Source organism: Oryctolagus cuniculus, chromosome 12 (genome assembly GCF_964237555.1).
Source record: "Oryctolagus cuniculus chromosome 12, mOryCun1.1, whole genome shotgun sequence".
In the NCBI taxonomy this organism is placed as follows: Eukaryota; Metazoa; Chordata; class Mammalia; order Lagomorpha; family Leporidae; genus Oryctolagus; species Oryctolagus cuniculus.
The window spans coordinates 88,429,900-88,445,968 of record NC_091443.1 but is presented as its reverse complement, the minus strand read 5'-3'; the positions used below and the strand labels follow the sequence as shown (position 1 = coordinate 88,445,968).

The 16,069-nt window shown below is 59.9% G+C and overlaps 1 protein-coding gene and 1 long non-coding RNA gene across 2 annotated transcripts in view; one reads left to right on the top strand and one right to left on the bottom strand.

The window, feature by feature from the left end:
- Window positions 1–439: 439 nt before the first annotated feature.
- On the bottom strand, window positions 440–4,025 carry LOC138844701 (uncharacterized). The gene is made up of 2 exons (XR_011380938.1): window positions 3,873–4,025; window positions 440–926 (listed from the first exon to the last, which is right to left on the bottom strand). It is a non-coding gene; the product is annotated as an uncharacterized lncRNA (long non-coding RNA).
- Window positions 3,764–16,069, top strand: part of IGDCC4 (immunoglobulin superfamily DCC subclass member 4) — a 35,052-nt gene continuing 22,746 nt past the window's right edge. Inside the window, exons 1-3 of the mRNA XM_051821832.2 lie at window positions 3,764–3,895; window positions 13,900–14,250; window positions 14,712–14,853. Coding sequence (XP_051677792.2) covers window positions 3,826–3,895; window positions 13,900–14,250; window positions 14,712–14,853 — 563 coding nt within the window. The 5' untranslated portion in view covers window positions 3,764–3,825. The remainder of the gene's footprint in view (window positions 3,896–13,899; window positions 14,251–14,711; window positions 14,854–16,069) is intronic.

The following is a 16,069-nucleotide window of genomic DNA, read 5'->3' as shown; positions in this document are numbered from 1 at the left end:
CTTCGCCTCAGCGGCTGAGTTCGTCAGAGGAGGGGGCAGGCCCTGGGCCAGGCGTGTGTTTGCATTGGGAAAGTGCCCAGCAAAGGGGCTTAGGCTGGGGGAGCCTGGCCCCAGAGGTCCCAGACACAAGGTCTGCAGCAGCAGGGGTGCGGCTGACGAGGAGACTGTGACAGGTGTCACCTGTCTCTCTTCTGCAGAGACGCTGAATGTGCCCAGCAGCAGGCAGAGCAAGCGCAGAGCCGCTCTGTGCCCGTTGTGCTGGGCGTGCAGGGGCCCTCACACCGGGGACGGAAAAGGAGTCATCTGGATCCCCAGGCAGCGTGGGGCAGGGGCTGGGGCAGCGTGGGCAGGGGGGCTGGGGCAGCGTGGAACAGGGGCTGGGGCAGGGCAGGTGTCCAGGAACACTGGCATCCAACTGAACCATATGGGAACTGGCATCGTCTCTTTCAACAGTTTTTCAAGTTGTAATTGTATCACGATTACACAGCCACGTAGCTCAAAATCGAGTTCTATGGTAAATCTCTAAGTAACAGGTTTGTATTGCAACTCTGTGGGCTTTGTTTTTTCTTTTCACTTTTTATGCACTCTCTAGTATTGTTCCACTATGAAATATTAGAATTTAGGGGCCAGCGCCGTGGCTCACTTGGTTAATCCTCCGCTTGAGGCGCCAGCATCCCATATGGGCGCCGGGTTCTAGTCCCAGTCGGGGCGCCGGATTCTGTCCCGGTTGCTCCTCTTCCAGGCCAGCTCTCTGCTGTGGCCCGGGAGTGCAGTGGAGGATGGCCCAAGTGCTTGGGCCCTGCACCCTATGGGAGACCAGGAGGAAGCCCCTGGCTCCTGGCTTCAGATCGGCGCAGCGCGCCCGCCGTAGTGGCCATTTGGGGAGTGAACCAACAGAAGGAAGGCCTTTCTCTCTGTATCTCTACCTGTCAAATGAAAAAGAAATATTAGAATTTAGCTGTTTTTTCTCTCATTTCCACCGAACACCCATATTTCTCATCCCTCTCGTCCTTTCAATACATTCCTAGAGTAATTTTACTTGGGTAACATTCCATGTTGACATCATTATGACCACAGAAACAGATGAGTCCACACAACAAGCATTGAATTCACTGTTATCCGTGCACAACTTTTTGACTTTATCTTTCTTTGGTTTAAACGTTTGTTACTAATCCATCTTAATCTCTTCAACCTTTCCATTGATTTATCTGTTTTGCTTCATTGCTAGTATTTCAATGCTTTTCTACAATATACTTTTTCTCTCTTTTTTTTTTTTTAATAGATTTATTTGAAAGGCAGAGTTATGGGGGGAGAGAGAGAGAGAGAGAGAGAGAGAGAGATCTTCCATTTGCTCGTTCATTCCACAAATGACCACAACAGCCAGGGCCAGGCCAGGCTGAAGCCAGGACTCTACATCTCTATCCAGGTCTCCCACGTGGCTGCAGGGCCCCAAGGACTTGGGCCATCTTCTGCTGCTTTCCCAGGCGCATTAGCAGGGAGCTGGATCAGAAGCGGAGCAGCCAGGACTCGAACCTGCGCCCATATGACCAGACACCAGCCCCTCGGTTGCTACTATTTCACTGCTTTCTGCAGTACATTTTCATTGCCTATGTACACCTTGCAGAGGGTACTTCTTCCACGATCCCTGTCAGTTACAGCGGGGAGGCCAGTGTGGCCAGGGAGGTGGTGAACGAAGGGGATGGCGGAGAAGTCAGAGGGGGCCAGGCAAGTTCCAGGTCCTGCAGCCTTGTGGGTCACAACACAGACTTTAGATCCAATAGAGAGAGACAGGAGCCACTGGTGGGTTTTGAGAAGTATGACAAGATCTCCTTTAACAAAAGAAAAAAATCTTCTATGCTTGTTCACTCCCAAATGACTGCAGTGACCAGGGCTGGGCCAGGCTAAAGCTGGGAGCCAAGAACTCCATCTGGGTCTCCCATGTGAGCGGCAGGGCCCAAGCACCTGGCCATCCTCTGCTGCCTCCCAGGCACATTAGCAGGGAGCTGGCTTGGAAACAGAGCACCAGGACTCCAACTGGCGCTCTGATATGCGAAGCCGGCAGCTTAACAATGCTGGTTCCTGTGATTTTCTTGGAACAGGGTGACTCTGGCTGCTGAATCGAGAAGACTAAAGAGGGACACGAGGGACACGAGGGACGCGGGGGACACGGGAAACACAGGGGACGCGGGGGTAGAAGCTACTGCCGCAGCGCAGGAGAGAGGTGAGGGGGCTTGGACCAAGGTGGGAGTGGGAAAGCGGACAGCTAGGGGTGGCCACTGTGGGATCCCATATCTGAGTGCCCATGTCTGCCTCTCCTTCTGACCCAGCTTCCTCCTGATGGGCCGAGGAGACAGTCGGTGATGGCTCAAATACCTGGGTCCCTGCCACCCACGTGGGAGACCCAGCTTGATTTCCAGGCTCCTAGCCCTAGCTGTTGAGGACATTTTGGGGAGTAACCCAGAAGATGGAAGATCTCTCTCTCTCTCTCTCTCTCTCTGTTATTCTATCTGAATAAATGAATAAATGAAAAAAAAATTTAAAAGACCTGAAAGTGAAGAGTGAGAGTGACTACATCTTTGAGCAGAGCAGGGAGGCTGGAGCTACTAGGAACCCGGATGGGCAGGACCGAGGGGAAAACCAGGCTACCTCTGTCCCAGTTCCTGGGCTGCTGAGCAGAGAGCTGGGTACCCAAGCCTGGGGCTCAGGGAAGCTGAGCCAGCCTGGAGGCGTGAATTTAGGCAGCAGCAGAACAAAGATGCTTGCGAAAACCTTGAGGCCCCCAGGATTCCCAGGGAAGACCTGAGGAGCTCACGCGTGTGGGAGGGAGTGACCCACAGAGTTGAAAGCCGCTGATGGGTGCAGGAAAGATGAGGCCGAGAGGGAGCAAACACTGGTTCCTGCTGGGTCTGCACGGGACAGGCTTCTGTGAGGGTTGTGCAAGGCAACACGGCCAAGCCACAAGACCACTTGAAGGGACCTCACATAGGTCATCTGGCCTGCACAGGAAATACTTGTGGGGCCACTGAGGCCCCCAGTGTGGCCAGGTGAGTTGCAGCTAGCAGGGCTGGGCTGAGAACGCCGGCTGCAGCCGAGCCCCTCCCCTGCCCAGGCCTCCGTGTTCCCGGCAGCGAAATGGGAGCCATCTAGTTTCCCAGGATCGCAGTGGGGTGTGGAGAGGCCACGGACCGGGGCAGGATGGATGCCCTGCCCGGGCTGGTTACAGCAAGAGCAAGGGAAGGAGGCCAGCTTGGACTGGCCGGGGAGGGGGACCCGAGGACGGGGCAGTCCTGTCCTCAGTGTCCGGGGCACGAACCATCCTGGAGTGGACGGGGCTCGGTGGCAGCAGGGTCCTCTGGACGGAGACCAAAGCCTTGGCCCGCCCCCACCGCGCCTCGAACGCGCCAAGGAAGAGACCCCGAGGACCGGGACAGGGCAAAGAAATGGAGACAGAAAGGAAAAGAGACCCGGGCACTCGGAGACCGGGAGACCAAAGAGCCAGACCCAGAACCCGCTGGCCCAGCTGGCGCCCGGAGCGGACCCCGGCCGGCGAGAGCCCCGCACGGCGTGGGGTCCCCGGCGGGCCCGGTGAGGGCGCCCCCGCCCGGGCCGCTCGCCCAAGATGGCGATGGAGGGGCGGGCGAGGCGGCCGCGGCCCCAGCCCCCGCGCCGGCCCCCGCTCGGGCCCGGGCCCCCGAGGCCGCGCCCCCGCCCGCGGCGCCGCGCCTCCCCGGGCCACTGACGCCCGGCGCGCCCTCCCCCCGCGGCGGCGGCCGAGGCGCCGGGAGGCGGCGGCGGCGGCTGCGGCGGCGGCCCGAGCCGGGCCCCATGGCGCGGGGGGACGCGGGCCGCGGCCGCGGGCTGCTCGCGCTGACCTTCTGCCTGCTGGCGGCGCGCGGTAAGGGCGGGCGCCGCGGCGGTGGCGAGAGTGGCCCGCGCTGCGCTGGGCTGCGGGGCTGGCGTGCGTCCCGGTGCGGGAGTGCGCGCGGGGAATCGTAGGGGCGCGGGCTGCGCGTCCAGGCTCCTGCAATGCCTGCGCTTGGGGGGTCTGCGGGCGGCGGCGGGGGCGCGCACTTGTCCGCAGGGTGTGTGTGTGTGTGTGTGTGTGTGCCCTTGGTTCGCAGAGTGTGGCGAGTGTGCGTGCGCGCGTGTGTGCCGAGTGTCCGGCGGGCCGGCAGGTCCCGCGGGCGCACGGTTCCGCAGTGCGTGTCGCGGCCGCAGCGTAGCCTCGGCGGGGCGTCTCGGGCTAGAGAGCGGGCGAAGGGAGGGGAACGGAGCGTGTGACTGCGCCTCCGTTTGTTCGGGGTAGGGGTGTGTGCGGTGGTGTGGATGGCGCTGAGCTAGAATTTGGCCTTGGCTTTCGGGGAGTGTCCTTGCCCCTGGAGAGGGCCGCGAGGGGATCGCGGTGGACCGGGTGGGGATGGAACAGCGCGCAACTTCGCGCGGTGGGTGTGGTCCCTGGCACGGGTTGGGGGTGGGGGAAGGTGTCGCTCCCTTAAGCCTTCGGCCCCGGAGTTGGCTGGGGGAGAACGCAAGAGACCAGTTGCTTTCGTGGACGTGTCGGACGGCGGCTCTCGGGAGGGGACGCGTGTCACTCCGGCCCCACCCCCAGGAGCTGCCGGGGGCTCAGCCAGGCCCCCTGCAGTTCCGCACCCTGGTCCACGCAACTCTGAGAAGGGGCTGGAGGGGAGTGCCTGCGGGTCCAGGAGTGCCGCCGGGGTCCCTTCCTCCGCCCCCAGCCCTCTGGCTTTCGGTCCGGAGTGCGTTCCGGGACCGGCCCGTGGGGAAGGGTCGGTGGCAGGGCCGGGAGGGGGCTGGGCTGCCCGCTTTGTTCGCCTGGTCCTGCCTTCCCCGCCGAGCGGGGCGCTGAGGATGTGTCCGGGGCGAGTCGGGGAGGGACTGGGAGGTGGGGGTGGGGAGGGGGATTTCGCTCCAGCTGCTGCGGCTTTCCAGATACACTCAGCCAGGCCACGTGGGAAGGGAGCAGGAGGGCGGCGGGGGAAGGAGCCTCCGCCCGGCGGGCCCCAGGCCCATCTCCAGGAAAACAGCGGGTGGGAAAGTGCCGGGAACTGGTCCGACCCCCGCGTTCCCTCCGAGGCCACGCCTCTCTCTCTGGCCCCCGCGGTGGAAGGCCTGGCCCGAGGAGGGGGCGGCCCGAAGTTGTCAGGTGAAAGGGGCGGGGAGGTGCCCTAGGGGCGGCCGTCCTCCGAGGCGCGGGGGATTAGGGCAGAGTTGCGCCCTCAACCCTGCTCTGCCCTTCCGAGAGCTGCGGAAGCTCGCGCAGTCACCCGGCCAGCCGAGGTCGGGCTGGGAGCCGCGCGGTGTCTCCTCGGATGTGGTCGGCCCCGCAGGGCTCCAACTTCCCTCTCTGCTCAGGGCAGAGCCGGAGCGGGGTTCCCGCGGGCTGCGGTGCTGGCCCTGGTTCCCCCTCCTTTGAGTGTGCAAAGCTAAGCAGGCCTGGGGCCACTCCTGTCGGATTCTGACCAGCTGCCCCGATGTGGACTGAAGTCATTCATTCATTCAACAAATATTTACTGAGTGCTTTCATAGGTGAGCGTGTGCAGGGTGCCTAGAATACCCGGACTGAGGAGGCGGACCTGGGCCCTGGTGCAGTGTGCAGTCTGGTGTGTGGGGGCGGGGCGGGGGGGGTGGACTGATAAATATACTGCCCTAGGGTGAAAGCTACTGGGGACCTGGGAGAAACCAGTGATGGTGTTGTGAGTATAAGGGGTGGGGGTCGGGCAAGTGGGAGAGGGAATGGGACAGGAGTTGAGGGGTTCCAAGAAGGGAGCCTGAAGGTAAGCCCCCCTCGGGGTTTGGGGCCTGAGAGCCCTTGGTTAGCTCTGCCTCAGCCAACTCCAGCCAGAGGGGAGAATGGGGTGGGCAGGGCTAGAGGCAGGAAGCTCCAGTCCCTTAGGAGGTTGTTGCAAAAGAGGCGATGGTGGCCACTGGCATGGTAGCAGCTGGGGTGGCTGGGGCTAGAGATGGTGATGAATTGGAATCAGTAGAATGGGTTTGGAGGGGGAGAGGGAGAAGGAAGTGAAAAGTAATTTACCTGTCAGCTCCCAAAGGCATCTCTCTCCAGTGAAGTGACCTCCCACTTGGAGCATCCTCCAATGTCAGCGCTGGGAGAGGCTTAGAAATAAATTTGGCATGAGCCCATTTTACAGATGAGAAAACAGAGTGGCTTCTCAACGTTCCATGGTTAGGATCTTGAAGTAGTCTACAGGCTCTGGGGCACCACCGTGCCAGGCTAGAGCAAACACGGTATCCTGGGAGCTGGTGTGCACGTCCTCAAGTTCATCCTCTCTGCACTTCTCTCCAGCAAACAAAAAGCTATCATCCCCGGGCCTGTGCGCTCCGTCCCCAAAATCAGTCAATCTAGGCTCTGGAATCGCCTCTCCCCATCCCCCTCCTGTTCCCTCCAGTGTCCCTGAGGTGCAGCAGCCAGGTTTGACACAGAATTCCAGATGCAGAGCAGATGTAGCCAGGCGGGCCGGGGAGCTCCCTGCTGTCCGCTCTCCGCGGGGCACAGGGAGAAGTGCTGGTGACAGAGAGGAGCCCTGCCTGGTGAGGGCCGGGTGATGGGAACTGGGAGGCCAGGCAGGAAAACCAGAGAGAATGTTCCGGGGCCCCAGCTGCAGAGATACCAGAGCGTGTGTTCTGGGCCAGCTGAGCCGCCAGCCACCACGGCCTCCACTCAGGCTGTGCATCTGGGCACCTCGGGGGCTCACTGGGGTCAGGGAGGATCAGTGAGGCCTCTCTCAGGTGTGGACCTGGGACTCCTAGAAGGCTCAATAAGGGGTTCATCACCTTGTCACGTAATTGGCAGCTCTGGCAAGTATATGCAGGGGGATGCCAGTGGGGATGGGATGAAAGGCAGAGAGAGAGAGAGATCTTCCAACCGCTGGTTCACTCCCCAAATGGCTGCAATGGCTGGGGCTGGCCAGGCGAAAGCCAGGAGCTTCATCCAGGTCTCCCACGTGGGTACAGGAGGCCAAACACTTGGACCATCTTCCGCTGCTTTCCCAGGTGCATTAATAGGGAGCTGGATCAGAAGTGGAACAGCTGGGTGTCAAACCAGCACCCATGTGGGATGCTGGCATTGCAGGGCATGGCTGTACCCACTATGGCACAATGCAGGCCCCCATGTAAATATTTTTAATTATTTAATTAGTTAGAGAGACACAGCTCCTATCTGTGGGTTCACACCCCAAATGCCTGCAATGGCCGGAGCCTAAGCCAGGAGCCAGAAACTCAATCCAGGTCTCCCCTAGAATCCAATTACTTGAGCCATCACCCCTGCCCCCAGTGCCTGCATTAGCAGGAAGCTGCAGTTAGGAGCCAGGCCAGGTACTCTGATGTGGAACGTGGACATCTTACAGGTGTCTTAACCCCTAGGCCAACGCTCACCCTAGGAAGGTCTTTTTAACTGTGTGGTGCATACAGCAGGAGAAAGGAAGGTGTTGAGCTCGCCAGCCCCAGTCATGTGTAAGTGCAGGGCTCCATTCTGGTTGGGTTTGCTGTTCTGTCTCTGTGTCACGTTGCAGGGTGCAGCCGATGTACTCTTGCCATCCTGCCCAGCCCTGCAGGCAGGTACTGTCACTTTTACAGATCAGGAAACTGAAGCTTGGCAGAGTGTGAGGTGTCTTTTTTTAAGGGTGTGCCCCCATGTCCTACTCATCTGCTCTAGGGATTCTGGCTGAGCACCTGCTATGTGCCAAGCACGCTTCTAGGGATGCAGTCCCAGTTGTTGCCTCCTTGGGGAGAAATCCGGAGTGCTAGCTGCAGCGATGGAAGCGCCCAAGTGTCCTTTGGGACAGAGCAAGGAGAGGCATCTAAATCAGACAGTGATGGGGCAAGCAGCTCTGGGGAGAGCGGGCCGCGGCTGCCTTTTGGGAGACCTGGGAGAGGGTGGGTGTGGTCATGCATGGACTGAAGCTCTTAGGGGACAGGCTCAAGCCCAGTGTGACTTTGCTGTCCACTGAGCCTCCCTGGCCTCAGGACTGCAGATAAAGGGAGGCGGAGGCCTGCCTGGTATTCCAGGCAACGTCCCAGCTCCCTGTGCAGCTGGCGGTAGGAGGGGCTTAGTGTGTGGTAAGGGGGCAGCCGAGGTTCTGGAGGAAGCTGATTCGTGTCCCCCGGGAGAGGAGCGTGGAGATACCGTCTTGAAGGTTGAAAACAAGCTGTAAATCTGCGGGGCCCTGGAATTCAGACAGGGCCGGGAGTGGATGAGCCCGGCCATCGTTGTCCTTCTTGGGGGCGGCCTCATGCCCCTGAACACTTCCCGCCCCTGAGGTCTCACCCTGCCCAGGGCTCCGTGCACACCCCGGGGGCTCTGACAACGCCCTCTCCACCTGGGTTCTAACTTGCTTCCTAAAATCAGTGTATCCCATGTGTGGATTCAGTCAGAGACAGGAAGCTGAGAGATGGCCCCGAGTCCCCAGACACAAGCCCTGTGCCTGGTGGGGTCTGAGCAAGGAGACGGGGGACAAGAGATGGTGGGAGGGGTCCTCCTTGAGACAGACAGCTGGTGGGTGGCAAGTCCCCCCTCTGCCCCCCCCACCTGCCAGGTGTCTGCCTCGGCTGGAGGGACACGCTGAAACGGCCCATGGAGGTGCTGGGGGGGGGGGTCAGTCGTGGCAGTGGCCTTGGGGTGGCAGGAGAGAGGTAGCTGTGAAGCCCCTGGACTAACACATTTGTGTCCCCACATGTATTAATCTGGGCCTGAGATGAGCCCCCCGGGAAAGCGCTTAGGAAGCTTGAGACCCCTCATCTTACATCTGGGCCTCGGAAGCGGGAGGGAAGAAGGTGGCTGACCCAAGGTGGTGTGCAGAGGACCCGACCTGGAACCCGGACTCTGGCGCCCTGTCCCCCTGTCGTACCCGTAGTCTGTCTAGGCAGGAGGAAGGATGGGTGAGGGACCACCTGGTGGCTTTTGAAAGACCTGGGGAAGGCAGGGACAGCCTCACAGAGGGGCTGGCGTCTGAGCAGAGTGCAGGCACACGGTGCTGGTGCATGGGGCATCGAAGCGGAGAGCAGTTCTCTCCTCCACGCGGGGTTCATCCCCTAAAAGGCGCTTTTCGGCAGCCGTGTCTCTCGGGGAGCTGAGACTCCCGCTCTGGGCTCAGTCTCTCCATCTGCAGAATGGAGCAGCCCCTCCTGCGGCTCCTCCCACACTGTTGCTGGGGGGGGGGGGAAGGGACCCGTTCTCCCTCCCTGCTGGTTTCCCTCCCTTTGCTGGGGAAGCCAGACATCTGCTGATCCATGAATATTCAGGAAGATTGGCAAGGGAGCCTCCTCCGGCTGCCTGGAGCCCAGGCTGCTGACAAACCCAGCAGCTGCCCGGGGCCCCAACTGTTCGCATTGTTTGTTCAGCAGGGGATTTTCCAGACCCGGGATGTGCTGAGGGGGGCGGGGAGGCCGCTGGAGGGCCAGGGATTCATGTCCTGTGGGGCTCTTCTCCCCTGAAACCCAAACCGACTGCTCAGCGGCTGGAACGGGGCACTTGGGAGCCGCTGGGCTGGGCACCGGGCCTCGCCTTCCCCTTGCCCTGTGTGTGTGTGTGTGTGTGTGTGTGTGTGTGTGTGTAGCGGGGACGGAGGGAATGGCAGAACCTATTAGGCTATTAGTGTCTGCACAGCTTACAAGGCGCTTTTAAAGGGTGCACGCCCATTCCTGAACCTAGAATTCCTGTTTCCACAACACACAGGCCTAGGTGTGTAGTCTTCCTGGTGTACCTGTGGGAACTGAGGCCCGGAGAGGTTAGGTGGCCCCTCCCACAGCCCGGCCAGTGGAACCTTGCTCCAAGGCCACATGCTCTTTCCATCCCATCCCCACCACGTCACTGTGGAAACCCAGTGTGGGCAGGGGCTGCTGCTCCCCTACCCCGCAGTGGACCCCAAGGTGTCCAGTGGAGCCTGTCTGATGGATTGAAGAAGGCAGCGGCCCAGATCAGCTCCTGTCTGTCAGTCTGTTGTCTCTGCACCCCCTCCTGCCCACTTCTTCTCTTCCCCCAGGCTTGTTCTTCCAAAGTGGTGGGAAGAGAACCTGAGGCTGGGCGGGGGTTCCAGGCGCCATCCAGCGAGCCTGGCAGGTGTGTGTGTCTAGCCTGGTGTCTGCCAGTTTTGTGAGTGCGTCTGAGATGGTGTTGTGTTTGTTCTGGAATGTGTGTACGTGCCGATGAATAATCAATCGTAGAATCCTGGAGGTCGCCTGCCACGTCCTGGTGAGCCCAGGACCACGGGACCGACACCCGACAAGCCGTGACCTACGACAATGGCTTCCAGCCGCTCCACTTCCCGCCCGGCTCCCCAGTCATGAACCTGGGAAGGCAGGAGAAGATGGCCCAAGCGCTTGTGGAGTTTCTGACCCCTGGCTTTGGTTTGACTGAGCCTGGATTGTTGCGGCCATTTGGGGAGTGAACCAGCGAATGGGAGATTTCACTCTGTCCTCTCTCTCTTGCTCTGCCTTTAGAATAAATAAATACATTTCTTTAAAGAAGGGGACATAACTGGCCCAAAGCTACCCAGCTGGACTGTGCTGGAGGTGAGGCTACCACCGGGGGTCCCCTGACGCCCCAGCCACTGTGCTTTGTGCAGGCCCCCTGGGACTCTGTCCACCCAGACCTGCCTCGTGACAAGTCTGGACCATTGACTTGGCCTCTGTTTCTGGTTCACACTCAGAGACGCCATTCTACCGTGAAGGAAGGCATCAGCCAGAGGCCAAGAAGGGACCTTGGGCCCCGGAGCACAGCAGGGCAGGCAGGCAGCAGGTCAGCCCTCTGTGAGCCTCCCGGGGAGGGCGAGCCCTTTCTCTATGGCTGATGGCTCTCGGAATGAACACAGCCTTGTGTGTGTGCACCAGACCCTGGGCTGGCGAGGCCACCTTCCATTGTTCCCCTTCCTTCCCCATGCTGCCAGGCCAGCACTGGGGCCTGTAGGCTCTTCTGGGGGTCAGGAGCCCTACCTGTGTGGCCTTGGGGAGATCAGTCAGGTCGGCGTGCTCAGTGTCCCCCTGGGGCCTGCGGCGAGCCAGGCGAGACTCCTCTTGGACTCCCTCGCAGTTCTGCCTGAGCCCAGCCCCTCCCTGCCTGGGCACGGAGGCTTTCCCATCTCCCCGCAGGATCTGCCCCCTTGCCCTTGGGAAGAGGTGGGCAAGTCCGTTTCCTTCCACCCAGGTGGCTCCACTGGGACCTTTTTTTTTTCTTTTTAAGAATTATGGACCGGCGCCGCGGCTCAATAGGCTAATCCTCCGCCTTGCGGCGCCGGCACACCGGGTTCTAGTCCTGGTCAGGGCGCCGGATTCTGTCCCAGTTGCCCCTCTTCCAGGCCAGCTCTCTGCTATGGCCCGGGAGTGCAGTGGAGGATGGCCCAAGTCCTTGGGCCCTGCACCCCATGGGAGACCAGGAGAAGCACCTGGCTCCTGCCTTCGGATCAGCACGGTGTGCCGGCCGCAGCGCGCCGGCCGCGGCGGCCATTGGAGGGTGAACCAACGGCAAAAGGAAGACCTTTCTCTCTGTCTCTCTGTCTCTCTCTGTCCACTCTGTCAAAAATAAATTAAAAAAAATTATTCATTAATTTCAAAGGCAGAGTGACAGAGAAGAGTCTTCCCTCCGCTGGTTTACCCTCCAAATGCCTGCAACAGGCAGGGCTGGGCCAGGATGAAACCAGGAGCCAAGAACTGCATCCGGGTCTCTCACATGGGTGGCAGGGACCCAAGTCCTTGGGCCATCATTGCTGCCTCCCACGCACATTAGCAGGAAGGTGTCTGGGAAGCATGGAGTAGCCAGGACTCAAAGCAGACACTCTGGTATGGGATGTGGGTATCCTAGTGTTATCCTAGTTTGTCTTCGCACAGGAAAGAATTCAGGCGTGAGACAGAGAGTAGTGGAAAGCAAAATAGCAAGGTTTATTAGGGTAGGGACATCCGTAAGAACGGATGGGCACCTCTCTAGACAGAACCTGAGAGAGAGCCCAGTGGCTCAGACTGGGGGAGAGCAGGGTTACATGGTTGAGTGGAGAGAGTACACCTGGCCAGGCCAGGCCAGGCGGGCGGCTCAGCAGAGAGGCAGAGGGCTGAGCGCCCAGTCTGGTTGAGGCCAGGGGTTTTTAAGGGGATGGATCTTGTCTTCCCACCTCTTCTCCTCCTGGAACAAAGGACTTTTTGGGTGTAAATACTAAAAATTCCTTTCTGAGTTTTCCCCCTGAAGTTATCAGACAGGAGGAAGCCTGGCTGGTGTCTCCCGGTTAGAGGAAGGATGAGCAGGACCCCTGGAAGATAGGATCTGGGGCAGGATGTTTGAAGTGCAGAGACTGGGCTGCACCTGGAAGGTTTTGGGATGACTTTGAGATGCAGATGCTGGACCTAGATGTCAATTCCTTAGGCCTTTGTCGCACACACATAAGCTCATTTCTGACTTCCTACCTAACACTAGGAGGTGACTTAAGCTGCTGCACCACAGTGCACGCCCCGGGACCTAGTTTGTCTTGTTTATTCAAGATACATATGTATTCGCAGACACACTTAACACACAGGCGCTTTCTCATGCCCATGAGACACGTCATATGTTCCCTGGCCACAGTACCTTTCTAACCTATGGTTCATTTTCAGCTGGGGGAGGGTGGGTGAGCCACCCTGTGAGGTTCCAGGGCGTGGAGCCCCATCCCGTGCCAGAAACTGTGCTATACCCTTTCCTTGCGTGTCAGCTTAATGCTTACAACAGCTTTGTGAGGAAGGAGCGACTGGGCCTTTTTTTAAAAAAACTAAGATACCTGCCGGCGCCGCGGCTCAATAGGCTAATCCTCCACCTTGCGGCGCCAGCCCACCGGGTTCTAGTCCCAGTCGGGGTGCCGGATTCTGTCCCGGTTGCCCCTCTTCCAGGCCAGCTCTCTGCTGTGGCCCGGGAGTGCAGTGGAGGATGGCCCAAGTGCTTGGGCCCTGCACCCCATGGGAGACCAGGAGAAGCACCTGGCTCCTGCCATCAGATCAGCGCGGTGCGCCGGCCGCGGTGCGCTGGCCGCAGCGTGCCGGCCGCGGTGGCCATTGGAGGGTAAACCAACGGCAAAAGGAAGACCTTTCTGTCTCTCTCTCTCTCACTGTCCACTCTGCCTGTCAAAAAACAAACAAACAAACAAAAAACCTAAGATACGATACAGAGTTACAGAGAGAGAGAAAGACAGATACATAGGTCTTCCATTCGCTGGTTCACTCCCCAAATGGCCGCAACAGCCGGCACTGGGCCAGGCCAAAACCAGGAGCCAGGAGCTTTCTCCAGGTCTCCCATGTAGGTGCAGGCACCCGCAGACTTGGGCCATCCTCCACTGCTTTCCCAGGTGCATTAGCAGGGAGCTGGATAAGAAGTGGAGCAGCCGGAACTGGAACTGGCTCCCGTAAGGGATGCTGGTGTCACAGGCTGCGGCTTAACTCACTGCACCACAACGCTGCCCTCTACTCTCTGTCTTGATGGATTTGCCCGTCCTGGACATTTCACAGAAATGAGATCATGCAGTATGTGGCATTTTGTGACTGCCTCTCGCTTGGTGTAAGGTTTTCAAGGCTCAACCACACTGGGGCGTGTGTGCGTACTTCATTCCTCGTAATAGATTCACCCGCTCAGCAACCCTGGGGCTGGTTCCCCTTTGTGGCTCTTTGAATGATGGTGCCATAACCAGGTCTCTCTGTGGCTGGGAGAACTGAGCAGCAGAGAAAGATGGGCACAGAGAGGTGCAGCCGTTTGCCCAAGGTCACAGTCAGGGGAGAGCCAGGATGCAGACATGGGTCTTCCCGTTTGACCTTTTTGTGGCTGGCCCTGGCTTCAGAATGGGTGACTCTTGGGAGCAGAGGCCGAGGGAGGTGGGAGGGGACATACGCTGCTGATCCCATGCCTCCTTCTCTACGCAGGAGAGCTGCCATTGCCCCAGGAGACGACCGTGCAGCTGAGCTGTGACGCGGGGCCGCTGCAAGTGATCCTGGGCCCAGAGCAGGCTGCTGTGCTGAACTGTAGCCTGGGGGCTGCTGCTGCTGGGCCCCCGACCAGCGTGACATGGAGCAAGGACGGGGAAGCCCTGCCGGAGCACGACCACCTGCACCTGCTGCCCAGTGGCTCCCTCCGGCTGTCCCAGCCACTAGCCCCTGATGGCAGTGGTGAGGCAGCCCCCGGGGCCGTGGGAGCCATCGAGGGCAGCTACTCCTGCCTGGCCCACGGTCCCCTCGGAGTGGTGGCCAGCCAGGCTGCTGTGGTCAGGCTTGCCAGTGAGTGCCTGCATCGTCCCGCTTCTCCACGGCCCTGCCCCTCCTGCTTTCCTGCCCTATGAGCTGTAGAGTCTGGGGTTGTGCCCTCCCCCAGGAAGCCTGCCAGGAAGGCTCGTAAGGGCGTCAGGGCCGCAAAGGCGCCTCCCAGGGAGCTTCCACCACGGAACAGGTGCAGTGCACGGAGTCCAGGCCGGTTGCCCAGCCCAGTTCAGGAGTACAAGTTGCCGTGACATGATTTTTGGGCCTCTGACTGCATTCTGACCACCGCGGAGCTGGTGGGCAGGGGGCGCTGGGCTCCGTGCTGCCGGTGGCATCTGACCAGTGGGTGCTGCTTCTCACCCCCGGCTGCCTCTCCCTTGGTCTGAATTTGCTGTGCTCCACATGTCTGTGTGTCCCTGTGTCCGTGTGTGTGTGTGTGTGTGTGGGTGGGTGGCTTCACTCTCACTGTCCTTGTCCTCTAGCACTTGCGGACTTCTCCCTGCACCCGGAGTCGCAGGTGGTGGAGGAGAACGGGACCGCCCGCTTTGAGTGCCACACCCAGGGGCTGCCGGCTCCCGTCATTACCTGGGAGAAGGACCAGGTGACGCTGCCTGAGGAGCCTCGGTGAGTGCCTCCCCCTGGAGGAGTGGGGTCCCAGTGGGCGAAGAAGGCCCCGGGTGCTGGGGTGGGGTGGCCTCGTCTGCCTATCCTGACTTAAGAGCCAGCCAGTGCATCTCTGTCCCAAACAGAAGCTGGAGGAGAAGTGTTTGCGCCCTGGGAGGAAAGCCTGGGCTGGGGGTAGTGGTGGAGCCCCCCTCCTACCCCCCCCCCCAGCCAGCCCAGTCACCTCCTTCTGGCTGAGGGCCAGAGAGGAGTGTGGGTTCTCCAAGGCCCCACAGACAGCGACCGGAAGTGTTGGTTGTGCGCTCAGGGCTCTGAGCTGTTCAAAGGGTTGTCTCTTGTCTGCAGAGTTTCTACCCTGGTGGGGTGGGAGGGGGCAACCATTTGATGAGCGGGGTGGTTTTGAGGTCCTTGCTGCTTCACACTCCCCTCTCCAATGGCCGGGGTCGGTGTGGGCAGGGGGCACAGTTCAGGGAGGAGCCGCTGAGGTTAGACCGGGACTGGATCCCTGCTGTGGCTCCTGGGAGGTCAGGGGCCCTTCCCTTCCGCGTTGGGCTCCTGCCTTGGTTGTGGCGTAGTTAACCAGCTGGCTGTGTCAGCCCCTCTCCCGGGTGGAAGTGTGGTTCCTGGGGCTCTGAAACCCGGAGCCCCCTCCCCAGAGCTGACCCCTGCTGATTGCGCTGCATTGCCTCAGGTGTGAGAAGGATGGGAGGTACAGGAGAGAAGATGCTGGGTAGAGAAGCCTGGGGGAGGGGGCGCCATGAGGGAAGAAGAAGGGGGAGGGGTGTATCAGAGACCCTGCTGACATGGGGGGATGGGTCGGTGACTGTCACTTCTTTTTACCCAACCTTGGGCTTCCCACCTGCAAAATGGAAGGAAGAGAAAGGGCAGGATTAGATGCTAGTTTCCCAAAGAGTGGTCTTGGTAGAATATTACTTTCTTAAAATGCTGCTGCTGCTTTAAGAAAGATTTATTTTTTTGCAATGATTTATTTTATTTATTTGAAAGACAGAGTTACAGAGAGAGGGAGAGACAGAGAAAGAGAGGTCTTGTATCTGCTGGTTCACTCCCCAGATGGCTGCAGTGGCTGGAGCTAGCTGATCTGAAGCCAGGAGCCAGGAGCTTCTTCCTGGTCTCCCACGTGGGTGTAGGGGCCCCAGCACTTGGGCCATCTTCTACTGCTTTCCCAGGCCATAGCAGAGAGCTGGATAGGAAGAGG